This window comes from Pantherophis guttatus, chromosome 15 (genome assembly GCF_059756535.1).
Source record: "Pantherophis guttatus breed Tessera chromosome 15, ASM5975653v1, whole genome shotgun sequence".
Taxonomy (NCBI): domain Eukaryota; kingdom Metazoa; phylum Chordata; class Lepidosauria; order Squamata; family Colubridae; genus Pantherophis; species Pantherophis guttatus.
In genome coordinates, this window is record NC_142077.1 from 3,875,135 (window position 1) to 3,888,828 (window position 13,694).

At 44.4% G+C, this 13,694-nt stretch overlaps 1 protein-coding gene across 3 annotated transcripts in view; it reads left to right on the top strand.

The window, feature by feature from the left end:
* NADK (NAD kinase) overlaps positions 1 to 11,941 on the top strand; it is a 41,554-nt gene extending 29,613 nt beyond the window's left edge. For all 3 annotated transcript variants that reach the window (XM_034434847.3, XM_087879304.1, XM_034434848.3), the window contains 8 exons: positions 1,371 to 1,456; positions 3,006 to 3,108; positions 4,025 to 4,179; positions 4,990 to 5,089; positions 5,697 to 5,854; positions 8,501 to 8,583; positions 9,464 to 9,621; positions 10,936 to 11,941. In XM_034434847.3, coding sequence (XP_034290738.1) covers positions 1,371 to 1,456; positions 3,006 to 3,108; positions 4,025 to 4,179; positions 4,990 to 5,089; positions 5,697 to 5,854; positions 8,501 to 8,583; positions 9,464 to 9,614 — 836 coding nt within the window. In that variant the 3' untranslated portion in view covers positions 9,615 to 9,621; positions 10,936 to 11,941. The remainder of the gene's footprint in view (positions 1 to 1,370; positions 1,457 to 3,005; positions 3,109 to 4,024; positions 4,180 to 4,989; positions 5,090 to 5,696; positions 5,855 to 8,500; positions 8,584 to 9,463; positions 9,622 to 10,935) is intronic.
* Positions 11,942 to 13,694: the final 1,753 nt, after the last annotated feature.

Genomic DNA, 13,694 nt, shown 5'->3' on the forward strand with positions numbered 1-13,694 from the left:
AACCAGAAAATAAGCCCTAGTATCATTTTTCAGGATGCTCGTAATATAAGCCCTACCCCAAAATAAGCCCCAGTTAAGATTGTTAGCCAGATGGATGCATTTAGTACCGTATTTCCCCCAAAATAAGACCTAGCCATAAAATAAGCCCTAATGAGTCTTTTGGAGCAAAAATTAATATAAGATCCAGTCTTATTTTCGGGGAAACACAGTAGGAAGTCTACGGAAACGAAAAATCAGAAAGATAGTAAGGGTGGTCCTCAGCTTACGGCCGGTTGCTTACGACGGGCCCGCAAAAGGCTACTTACAACTTGGTTCAAAGATCCTATGTTGGCCACACTTGAGGCACTGGACAACCAGCCCATCTCTATAATGGTGGGCTGGTTGCAATGCCGTGCAGTCATGTGACCACAATTCGTGATGGTATTGCAGGAAATTGGCGGAGTGGTGTGGTGGCCTAGAGGTGGAGCTCTGGCCTCACAATCAGGAGGGCTGTGAGTTCGATCCTAGGTAGAGGCAGATATTTCTCTCTCTCGGCACAATGAGAAATATATCTGCTGAACAAAACTCCGCATTGGAGACAGGAAAGGCATCCGGGCCAATTAAAACATACTGCTAGCTCCATTCAGTTGCCCAAGACTCTACCCCGGGATTATGGGGGTCGTTAAACGATGATGATTGCAGATAATTTGCATTTATTTCCAGTTTCCAGCAAAATAGTGAACAAAGGGTTCACTTAATGACTTAACGGCAGAAAATGTCATAAAATCAGGCCCAGTCATGTGGTGACCTGCTTTACGCCTATCACAACGTACGACTTTAAATGCGGAGCTCTGTTATGGTCATAACTCAAGGACTGCCTGCATATGGAGATATATTAATTCTAAGGGAGAAATAGCAGTGGTGAAATCCACATTTTTTTACTAATGCTTCTGTGGGCGTGGCTTGGTGAGTGTGGCAGGGAAAGGGTACTGCAAAATCCCCATTCCCACCCCACTCGGGGGCCAGCCAGAGGTGGTATTTGCCGGTTCTCCAAACTGCTCAAAATTTCCGCTACCGGTTCTCTAGAACCTGTCAGAACCTCCTGGATTTCATCCCTGGGAAGTAGGTAGGATTCTTGTCACCTTATCCCATTTTTCTCAACAAATCTTATTAAAGAAGAGTCCATAAGACGCCGGGCTTGGAAAAAAAAATTTTTTGATGTCAAAAATTGCCAAACAGCCCTTCCGTGAATGTTATTAAATAGCCGCGGTTAAAACAGGACCAGATGAAAAGGGTATTTTATTCTGTCATCCGGCTGTATCTTTGCTTGTTTAATTGGTAAGATTGAGAATCAAAGATCTTGAAACGTTATTTTTTCCTCTTTTTCGTAGATTATGACGATATCTCCGATCAGATAGACTTTATCATCTGCCTGGGCGGAGATGGGACGTTACTGTACGCTTCATCGCTTTTTCCGGTAAGCTCATCTCTCTCCTCTCCAGCCTATTTCTTTACATAGCTTGGACAACTTCCGTTATCTGCAGTTGTGTGTTCAGGTGTCCTTTTTGGCATTCTCTGCCCCCACCCCCACCCCAGGGTTATTATGGGTTCACTTTCTATCCCTTTCCACAATGGTTAAATACCTTATGAGCTCAAATACCCATTTATTATTAAAAGAAAAAAGAACCAGAATAGAATAGAATAGAATAGAATAGAATAGAATAGAATAGAATAGAATAGAATAGAATAGAATAGAATTAGAATTAGAATTAGAATTAGAATAGAATAGAATAGAATAGAATAGAATAGAATAGAATAGAATAGAATTCTTTATGGGCAAGTGTGTTTGGACACACAAGGAATTTGTCTTTGGTGCACATGCTGTCAGTGTACATAAAAAGACAAGATACATTCGTCAAGAATCATAAGGTACAACACTTAATGATAGTCATAGGGTACAAATAAGCAATCAGGAACCAATCAATATCAATATAAATCATAAGAATACAAGCAACAATGTTACAGTCATGCAGTCATAAGTTGGAGGAGAGGGGTGAGAGGAACGATGAGAAGACTAATAGTAATAGTAATGCAGCCTTAGTGAATAGTTTGACAGTGTTGTGGGAATTAGTTGTTAAGCAGCCTTGTTAAGGAGCCTGGATAGCTACACAGACAGAAGCACTGTAATTTAACACCAGCTGTCTGCAATTAAAGTAAGATCGAATCTCGCCACGCTCAAGGTTGACTCAGCCTTCCATCCTTTCTAAGATGGGTAAATTGAGGACCCAGTTTGTGGGGGCAATAAGCTGACTTTGTATAAATATACAAAAAGTATGAAGGCTATTGCTTAACGCACTGTAAGCCGCCCTGAGTCTCCGGAGAAGGGCGGCATATAAATCAAATAAAAAAAAAAAAAAAAAGCAGAGTGATGGCATTCGGGGAAAAACTGTTGTTGTGTCTAGTTGTTTTGGTGTGCAGTGCTCTATAGCGTTGTTTTGAGGGTAGGAGTCGAAATTTATTCTACCAGACATTGAGAAAAAAAAAAAAAGAATCCAGATTAGATTAAACACAGACAGACGTGTAAAACACAAGGACAGTACAGCTGTCTTAAATATGCAACAGAAGAGTGAATAGCCATTATTTTATTTTTTTTATTCCAACATGGTCTGTCTCCCAGTGACTCTGGGTGGTTTACAAATTCTTAAAAATGTTTTTTTTTTCTTTTTTTTTTTTTTTTTTAAAGGGAACGGTACAGAAATAACCCCCAAAGCCACACAAGGAAACACAGAAATATATCTTAAAGGCTGGTGTTTTCTGCAGTCGGCTTTGCAAACTTAGCACAGTTAGCTTGGTGTATTTGCTCTGGATTTTGCACTAATTCCCCATTAATGCAAAATAATCCGAGGGCGTTTGTCCCAGATGTAAGAACAGGGACAAAAATGCTCAGAGGATGCTGTTTTCTCCAACTCTTTCCCTGTGACTTCTAATACATATACACACCCAATTTCTTTTGTCTTTGCCAACAGAGGAGTGTACCCCCAGTCATGGCTTTCCATTTGGGATCCCTGGGCTTCCTTACCCCCTTCAATTTTGAGAACTTCCAGTCTCAAGTCACCCAGGTCATAGAAGGTGAGTTCTTAAGGGTCCTTCCATTTCTACCGGTTGCTCCTAAGAGGCGGGGTCTTTTTCTGGGGGGGGGAGGAGGTGTCGGACAGGTGGATTCTGTCTGCCTCTGCACCGATTAATTCAGGGTCCCCAAAATGCTTTCTGATGTGCTGTCAAGCTACATCACCAATGGGGCATCCTCAGCCTGAATCCCACTTTGTTGCTCTGCTCTCCATTTTGTGATCGATGTGAACAGTGCAAAAAGAAAAAGAGAGAGAGAGAGAAAGAAAGAAAGAAAGAGAGACAGATAAAGAGACAGAGAGAGAAAGAGACAGAGACAGTGAAAGAGAGACAGAGACAGAGACAGATAAAGGGACAGAGACAGTGTGAAAAAGAGAGAGACAGAGACAGTGAAAGAAAGACATAAAGAGAGAGAGACAGATAAAGAGACAGACAGTGTGAGAGAGAGATAAAGAGACAGTGAAAGAGAGAGAAAGAAAGGAAGAAGGAAGGAAAGAAGGAAGGAAGGAAAGAAAGAAAGAAAGAAAGAAAGAAAGAAAGAAAGAAAGAAAGAAACTCCCTCCATGGCAGCCATTTTGTGAGGGTGCCCATGACATGCTTTCAAAATCCCAGATAGTTCCCCTTTTAAGATTACACGCCGGGCATAGTGATACAGCATCTACCCTGTAGCAGAAAAGTCCAAATTGATTCAATCTATTTGAAGATTACTGGATGTTTTTGCCATCCAGTAACGCCAATAAAGCCGAGGGACGGTCTGAATTAAACCCGTTCTTCCCAATCGGCTCAGATTGGAAGCAGGTTCTCTGGCTGTATTCTTCCATTAAAGTGGATCGAGTTGGCGGTTATTCAGCGTAGGTCGTTCTTTTACTAATTAGCGTTGCCATTTTAATCCCTTCTTGTCTTTAATTCCTCCCGGCAGGCAACGCGGCCCTCGTTCTCCGAAGCAGGCTGAAGGTGAAGGTGATTAAGGAGCACTGGGAAAAGAAGACCATGATTCAGAATGGGATCGAGGAAAACGGTGTGGTGTCTTCAGGTCTGGAAAAAGAAATGTTTAAACAAGCAATTCAATATCTGGTGGGTATCCTTGGAATGTTATTTTTATTTTAATTTCATTTATTCTTCTCCCCTCCCCTCCCCTCTCCTTCCTCTCCTCTCCTCTGCTCTCTTCTCCTCTTCTTCTCTTTTCCCTTCCCTTCCCTTCCCTTCCCTTCCCTTCCCTTCCCTTCCCTTCCCTTCCCTTCCCTTCCCTTCCCTTCCCTTCCCTTCCCTTCCCTTCCCTTCCCTTCCCTTCCCTTCCCTTCTCTGCTCTGTGGTGCGGTGGCCTAGAGGTGGAGCTCTCGCCTCACAATCAGGAGGCTGTGAGTTCAATCCTAGATAGAGGCAGATATTTCTCTCTCTGGGGCACAATGAGAATATATCTGCTGAACAAAACTCCGCATTGGCGACAGGAAAGGCATCCGGCCAGTAAACACTCAGCTCCATTCAGTTGCCCCGACTCCACCCCGCAAGGGATTACGGCCTCATTTTAAAAAAAAAAAAGTCTTATCTATCTTATTTTATTATTTTCAATTTCTGTATACTCGGCCAAGTCACCCTTCCTTTTCTTTCTCAATATTACTCAGCACGAAGTCGATGAAGATCGAGATTCCTCAAATGAAATGTTCCCCTGTTGAATTGGTTCTAATCTAGACACACACACACACACACACACACACACACCTGGGAGTCCTTATACCGATGTTTTTCAACCTTGGTCCCTTTAAGACGGTGGCTGGGGAATTCTGGGAATCGAAGTCCGCCCGTCTTAAAGGAGCCAAAGTTGAAAAGACCGCCTTAGGCCAAGTTGATGCGTTTCATTCGTAACGTCCTTTTTCTGTTGTTCAGGTCTTGAATGAAGTGGTGGTGGACCGAGGCCCTTCCTCATATCTTTCCAACGTGGATGTCTTCCTTGATGGTCACCTTATCACCACTGTGCAAGGCGATGGTAAGCCCACAGAACTGGGGGTCACTATGTCCTCACCAAGCTCCCCAAACACGACAAACCCTCTGAAGTTAACTCAAAAGTTCCTTTATTAGGAGCGCCGGCAGCCCCGGCCAAAAGTTTCTCTCTCACCGCAGGCTAACAAGTCTGTCCGGCAGGGTGATGAATAGTTGTCTGCCATACTTATTCATCTCCGCCCCCTGCCTTTTATCCCCAGAGCTAGGGTGGGGGCTTCGCTAGCAGCAGTGGTACTTCCGTCCCGAGGACCGGCCCATAGATTTCCAGTGCTCTCCTCTCCTCTGCTTTCTGCGCATCAGGCACTGGACCCAGCTGTTCCTCCTCTTCCTCATCAGCCACCTCCAGATCTGGGGACTGTTGACTCTCCATCTGAGGGCTGACGGACGGCCCAGGCTCCGCCTCTGTCTCTCTCTCTCTCTCTCTCTCTCTACCAGCTCCATCCCCTCTTCCCTTGATGCGGACCCTGACTCCCACGCCTCCTCCCCCTCCTCTGATTTGGCTACTAGAGGGGCCGGCGACCGACAGGCCACAACACAGTAGTTGTCCTTTCCCGTTGTCCTTACGGTAAACGGTGCTCATTTCTTCCCACTAGGTGTCATTGTTTCGACGCCGACTGGCAGCACGGCGTATGCGGCCGCTGCGGGCGCGTCCATGATCCATCCGAATGTCCCTGCCATCATGATTACTCCCATCTGCCCTCATTCCCTCTCCTTCCGGCCCATCGTCGTCCCAGCTGGAGTGGACCTGAAGGTTGGTTGCCATAACAGAGAAGCCTTGTGGGGCAGGGCAGGTTTGAGCAGGGAGACCCAACTTCTGTGCTCAGCCACGGGGGAGCACGGGGGTCGTCTTTGAGCCCGTCCTGTAGGAAATGAGCAGGCTGAGCTGCAAGGGTTCGTTTAACAGCTGCCTGCAAAAAAAAGAAAAAGTCGTTAAATGAAACGTGGCCCTCTGCTTAATGATCTTGATGGCTTACAGCTGAAATATGGGCTTAATTACAGTTTGTAAATTTTCTGGCTCTGCCTTCTCTGTCCCCCACGAATGAACCGAACGGGCCGCGTTCCTCACATTAAACCCGCAAAACTAAGCGCACAAGTCACTAACTCTGAAATAGCCAACACAGCCTTTGGGGCTGTAGCCGGCGCAACGAAGGAGATATTTTTGAAATATCCATGACCTCAATGCCTTCCGTCGTTCCCTGAAAACCTATCTTTTTCAGCAAGCCGGGTTGGCTTAGAAGAAATTTTTAAATTCTTTTAATTAGTTTGTGATTCTTAACTTTCGGGCCAAAATTTATATATATTTTTAAATGTTTTAATATTTGTATTCTATGTTTTTTATCTTGGCTGTACACCGCCCTGAGTCCTCAGGGAGAAGGGCGGTATATAAATTGGAAATTAAATTAAATTAAATCCCAGCCCCAGCGAACAAGTTTATCTTTTATGTAAGCAAATGAAGCATTAGCAACATGAGCCTCGGTGGCGCAGTGGTTAGAGTGCGGTACTGCAAGCTGCTTCTGCTGCCTGCCGGCTGCCTGCATATTTGGCGGTTCGAATCTCACCAGGCTCAAGGCTGACTCAGCCTTCCGTCCTTCCGAGGTGGGTCAAATGAGGATCCAAATTGTCCAGGTGTGCTGACTCTATAAACCGCTTAGAAAGGGCTGTAAATCAGTGTCTAAGTGCTATTGCGATTAGTCTCCATTCCGGATTTTCTTCCCCCGCCACCCTCTCTCGGCAAAACAGGGAGATTTATAGCCGACGTACGCCGTGTTCCAAACCGTATTTCAGTCCCACAAAGCGAAAAGAGAAGAGCCAAATCAGGGAAAGCAATTACCGGCTTTATTTGAAGGGTTGGAATCTCTTGAGTTATTGTCAGCATGTTTTGTCTTGGGGAAGGCTGTGTTTTGAAGGGATGAATCATGCTTGACTCTGGCCCCACCCAAAAGAACCCAGCTGGCAAACTTCAGAAATTTCACATCCCTTTTTTGTTTTTAAATTGGTACTGTGTTGTCCTCAAAATAAGACCAGGTCTTATATTAACTTTTGCTCCAAGAAACGCATTAGGGCTTATTTTCTGGTTATCTTATTTTGGGGGAAATATGGTACTAAATGCATCCATCTGGCTGACAATCTTAACTGGGGCTTATTTTAGGGGTAAGGCTCATATTAGGAGCATCATGAAAAATCAGGCTAGGACTTATTTTCCGGTTGGGTCTTATTTATTTATTTATTTATTAATTTGATTAATATGCCGCCCTTCTCCGGAGACTCAGGGCGGCTTACAGTGCGTTAAGCAATAGCCTTCATCCTTTTGTATATTTTATACAAAGTCAGCTTATTGCCCCCACAAACTGGGTCCTCAATTTACCTACCTTAGAAAGGATGGAAGGCTGAGTCAACCTTGAGCCTTGGCGAGATTCGAACCTGCAGTAATTGCAGGCAGCTGGTCTTAATAACCAGCTTAATAACAGGGTGCCTTTGACCACTGTACTACCAAGGCTCTTGATTTTCAGGGAAATACAGTACTAAATTCACCCATCTGGCTGACAATCTTAACTGGGGCTTATTTTAGGGATAGGGCTCATATTACGAGCATCCTGAAAAATCAGGGTAGGACTTATTTTCCAGTTGGATCTTATTTTCAGGGAAACAGGGTACGATCGAGAGACCTCTGGATGCAGGTAGTTCTCGACTTATAACCATTCGTTTAGTGACTGAAGTTACAGTTGGACTGAAGAAAAGCGACTTATGGCCGTTTTTCACACTTGCAATCCCCATGGTCACGTGATCAGAAATCAGACGCTTGGCAACTGCTTCATATTTATGACTTTTGCGACCTTCCGACCAGCAAAGGCAATGGGGAAGCCAGATTCGCTTAACGGCCGTGTGAGGGTAGCGATTCATTTAAGAACTCTGCCAGCCAAGGTCGTTAAACAGGGTAAAACTCACTTAACAGCTGTCTTGCTTAGGAACAGAAATTTTGGGCTCCCATTGTGGTCTTACGTCGAGGACTAGCTGTATAGACGCTGCTTTGGGTTAAAAGAAGGATGCTGAAATATGCATCAGTCAGAGGTTGGAAGTTAGCATCTTGAGATTAAACCAGCATTTCTCTAGCTTGTCGATTTTAAGGTGTGTGCGGACTTCAGATTTCAGAATTCCTCAGCCACATCTTAAAACTGGCTGGGGAATTCTGGGAATTGAAGTCCATGCCTCTTAAAGTTGGCTGAGGAATTCTGGGAATTGAAGTCCACGCATTTTAAAGCTGGCTGGGGAATTTAGCACCATGGGTAACATATCACTATCTTATCCAGGACCTCTTCTTTCTCTCAAAAATACTTTTTCATCACAGAATCCAAACTTGGGAATCATATGTCTTTTCCCCCCTCTCTCTCAATCCTAGATCATGCTGTCTCCAGATGCCAGGAATACCGCGTGGGTTTCGTTTGACGGGCGGAAGAGGCAGGAAATCTGCCACGGGGACAGGTGAGGGTGTCCTTCTGGATGAACCCAAAATTGGCCAAAGAAAGGGCTTTTTTCCTAAACCAGGGGTCTGCAACCTTAAACACTCAAAGAGCCATTTGGACCCGTTTCCCACAGAAAAGAAAACACCGGGAGCCACAAAACCCTTCCCGTGCCTGACTATTTTTTGAGCGGCACAAAATTAGCATATGTAGTTGAATTAAACGTTCAGTTTTCTTCTGAAACTTTTCTTTTCTTGGGTTTATCCATGGTTGGCCTACCGGGGGTTGAAAAGCTCAATAAATCACATGCTGGCAGGTATCGCATATTGGCGGTTGTGACGCATTTTTTTTTTTTTTTAATTTGATTTATATGCCGCCCTTCTCCGGAGACTCAGGGCGGCTTACAATGCGCTAAGCAATAGCCTTCATACTTTTGTATATTTATACAAAGTCAGCTTATTGCCCCCACAAACTGGGTCCTCAATTTACCTACCTTAGAAAGGATGGAAGGCTGAGTCAACCTTGAGCCTGGTGAGATTCAAACCTGCAGTAATTGCAGGCAGCTGGTCTTAATAACAGGGTGCTTTAGACCACTGTACTACCAGCTGCAGCAGAGGGATGAAAGAGCCACATGCGGCTCCAGAGCCACAGGTTGCTGACCCCTGTCCTAAACAATCAAGAAATGCCAAAAATGCAGGGGTAAAAAAGGAACAAGGCTTGGCATTCGAAATTGGTTCTTTGGCCTTAGGGAAGAGCTGCTTTTAAGCCACTCTGATTAAAAACCCCAAACAACTGTTCAATTCGAAGCCGTGCAAATATTTTGAGGAGACCGAAACGTTTTGGGCTGACCGTTGTCAGCTGGATTTAGTCTTAACCGGCCGTCCTTTTTGGCTTCCTTCTAGCATCAGCATCACAACTTCCTGCTACCCTCTCCCTTCGATCTGCTTCCAAGATCCCGTCAGCGACTGGTTTGAAAGCCTGGCGGAGTGTTTACACTGGAACGTTCGAAAGAAGCAAAACCACTTCGCGGTCGACGAGGAGGAAGAATTTTGAGTGTCGGGTACGCATCGGAAGAAGAGAGAACAAAATGGAACTGTCCTTGTATATAATAAGTATTTGAAGCCTGTAGCCTTTGAGAGTAAACCCACGTACCTCCCCTTTATCCATATATATATATATATATAAATAGATATGGATATATATGGATATATAGATATAGATATATAGATATATGTAGATAGATGGATGAAGATAGATAGATAGATAGATAGATAGATAGATAGATAGATAGATAGATAGATAGATACCCTATGGTATAAATGGATATGTATATATATGTATATATAGATATGTATATATATATATATGTATATATAGATATGAATATATACGTATATATAGATATATTGTGTTTCCCCAAAAATAAGACCCTGTGTTATATTTTTTTGAACCCCGAAAGAAGCGCTTGGCCTTATTTTCGGGGAGGTCTTATTATTTTGGGGCGCGTAGAGCAAGACGGGGCTCGTCTTGCTGTCTTACCTGATTTCCAGCTCTCTCCCTAACCCTAATGAGAGGAAATGGTAGGGACCAGCTGCGCTTGTGTTTAAATATTTTCAGGGAGGGCTTGTTTTCGGGGAGGGCTTGTTTTAGCACATGCGTTCAAAAGCCCGATTGGGCTTATTATTAGGGGATGTCTTATTTTTGAGGAAACATAGTATAGATAGATATATGTAGATAGATAGATGGAAGGATGGAAGGAAGGAAGGAAGGAAGGAAGGAAGGATGGATGGATGGATGTGGATATATTCACACACACGGAGAGATGGATATATATATATATATGGATATCTATCTCTGTGTCTAGGTATCTATCTAGCTAGTTACACACCTATAGTTATAGATATAGATATAAAAAGATAGCAGCGTACCTCATATCCGCCTGTTCTGATGATGACTAGCCCTCCTGTTAGTTTCCTGCCTTGTTAAGGAACCTTGGAGACAAGAGGGACAGGCACAACGCTGGCTTACCTGGGCCACGGAAAGAAAGCAGCATTTTTGTGAAAACACGCTGCGTGTCTTCCTGGCAATTTAACATCTGGCAAGGGAAGCTGTGTTCCCAGGAACGGCATTTGCTCAGTTGGTTCCCAAATCCGTAGCGATGATGGCGGTGAGGACTGGCCGTCGTTTGCAATAAACAGCCTCTTTTCCGTTCTGCAAATTTGCCCACCGTCTCACGACGGCCGCTGTCCGTTCTTCCTTTTCTCCTCTTTCTTCAGTTTACCAAAAAAAAAAAAAAAAGAAAGAAAGAAAGAAACGGTGTGTTTTGGTTTTCCAGCGGGCCCCTTAGAACTCCTTTTCCCTTTTGTTGTTTCAGTGACAAATTTCTCTATCTGTCTTGTGTGATCCGTCTGTCCTTGAAGGGACCAAGGCAAGCTGGACTGGCTCCTGTTTTTTAAACCCGCTTTTTCGCATCTTCCAAAGTAGTTTTTCTTCAATCTCTTTTGGATGTAAAAAAAAACAAAAAAACAGCAGTTGAAGCTTGTAAGGGACGGGTGATGTTTCGCCTTCCCTTTGAAGGGTGTTTTGTGTGAAGACTCTCCTTTTGCTCCTTGCATCTGAAATAATTCCGACTACCCTGTTCCAAATCCATACTTTTTGAGTAAGGCGGGGTTGAAAATCCACCGCAGTCGGAAAGAAAGGAAAGTCAGGGAAAAAAGAAAATTGCAGACATTGTGCAGACATTCTTCCAACAAAACTCGACTTCTTCGGTGGTCAGGATTCCTGCAAAATTTGCTCCTTCGAGACTTTTCCCTACAGACTTGACATGGCCAAGCATTGACATGGTAAAAAAAAAAAAAAATGGATGGAGAGAGAGAGTAGAAATCCTGATTTAACCGCTCTCCGAGGACAGTCCTGTAAAATTCTGCCAGGCACGGAAATAGCTAAAAAACTCCTATCCTGTTGCACCTTCCTGATTCACCTGTCATCGGAGAATCCAGTGTTGTTGAGCTGTTTCCTTCTGGACCACCCAGGGCTGAAGACGCTGTTTGAGACAAGGCTGCCTTCAGTGGTTTTTTGAGCCCCTAAGGACTCAAAGCTGGTACTGATGGGATGGAGGATCCTGATCTCTCCGAGGTCAAACCGCTGCAAGAATATCCAGAGGAAGTTCGAAAGAAAAAAAAAAGAAAATCCTTTGCATTTTTCATTTGTCTTCAACATATCGTGTTGTCTTTTTTCTTCTTCCTTTTATTGTATTATCTTATCTTGTTGTTGTCTAAGTTTCTATCTCATGAATATGAGGAGAAAAGATAAAAGAGATGACTTTTACAGAGATTAATAAAGGGGATCTTCCAGAGGAACGGGAAGCATCCGGACTAAAATACTTTTTTTTAAATTCCTCCACCCGTTAACCCAAACTCTGCTTTGTTTTCGTTCAGGGTGTCCCAGGATAGGACAAAGAGATCCTTTCCCTTCAATTCCTTCAATTCCAAAGAACTGATCATCAGAACTCTTTGATTTAGAAAAGATGACATTTTTTTTTTTTTTAAATCCCTGGAAGTTCAAAGTTAAGAGGTTACGAAGGCAGTACGATAGCCTGATTTTTTTTTTCCTTGCAGGAAACGAGTTTGCTACTCTCTCACATTTGATTATTTTTGAAAACAGGGATCTCTTAAATTGATGTTTTTTTTTTTTAAATGGGGTAGCTGCTTACTCCCTTGATCACTCTGTCTGGAGGAAATAAGAGTGTAGGTCCGTGATGGTGAACCTATGGCACGTGCCAGAGGTGGCAAGCAGAGCCCTCTCTGTGGGCACATGCACTGTCACCAGCTTCTGGTTTCTGGCACGCTAGCTGGTCTTTGTGGGTGCCGGAAAAAAGCCTGAAAGTGCCCAAAAACTAGGCCGTTTTCCAGGCCATTTTCTGGCCGTTTTCTGGGCCATTTTCTGGCTGTTTTTTGGGCCTGAAAACAGCCCAAAAACGGTCTGAAAATGGCCAAAAAACAGGCAAGCATGTGTGCGCCAGCCAGCTGGTTTTCGGGTTTCCGGTACGCCAGCTGGTCTTTGCGGGTATTGGGGCACTGGAAAAAAAGACTGAAAATGGCCAAAAACTAGGCCATTTTCCAGCTGTTTTCCGGACCGTTTTCAGACCGTTTTTTTGGGCCTGAAAACAGGCCAAAAAACGGTCGGAAAACGGCCAAAAAACAGGCATACATGCGTACGCCAGCCAGCTGGTCTTTGGGTTTCCGGTGCTCCGGCGCGCGCACATGCACGCGTGTTCCAGTTTGGGCACTTGATTCTCAAAAGGTTCGCCATCACTGACGTAGGTTGTTTAGAATTCTTTTTGTCACGGTATCGACTTCGTTCGGGCAGTCTAAATTTGACGGAAAAGAGCTTTTCTATTCCCCCCCCTCCGAAATTTACTGAGGTTTGATCAATGACTGTCGCCCTTGAGTGAAAATGTTTCTGATTTCCCCCGCCCCTTTTTTTTTTAAAACTATGTGCTCAGTCTTGTGTTAAAATCCCTCTCACCTCTGCATCAGTCCTGTCCTTTCTCTCCCCGTGGATGGAAAACCTCTCCGGTTCATTTGACACCAAGCGAAAAGTTAGGCTTTGTCGTCGTTTTACATTCTACAATCACAAGCTTATTTCGGTTTGCTTGCTGGGATTTTTTATTTTTTTTAAAAAAAAATGTGTCGCTTGTTGAGTTAAAACACTGGTGAGCTGTCGCCCATCCCACACACCGCACTGCCCATTCAGAAAGCTGCCTCCGCTGTGGTTGTTTGAATTTTCAACCACTCTTTGTATTCTCCTTTTTTTGCCCCCCACCAGGGGTGGGTTCTAACCGGCTTTACTACCGGTTCTCTTTATGCGCGAGCTTCGCGCGCGATCGCCTCTTCGGCCGCACCTCTCAGCTGGGCGAAAAAAGAAGAAATATAAGGTCGGAATAACGCGGGGGCGGGCGGGAAGGCCCAGCTCCCGAAGAAAGAGAACCGGTTCGGTGACGTAATAGCGTCACCGCTACCGGCTCGGCCGAATCGGGCCGAACCGGGAGCAACCCACCACTGCCCCCCCCACCACCACCACTTCAAATCACAGGTATTTTAGCTGGCCAGGTGAATCACAGTCTTGATATCC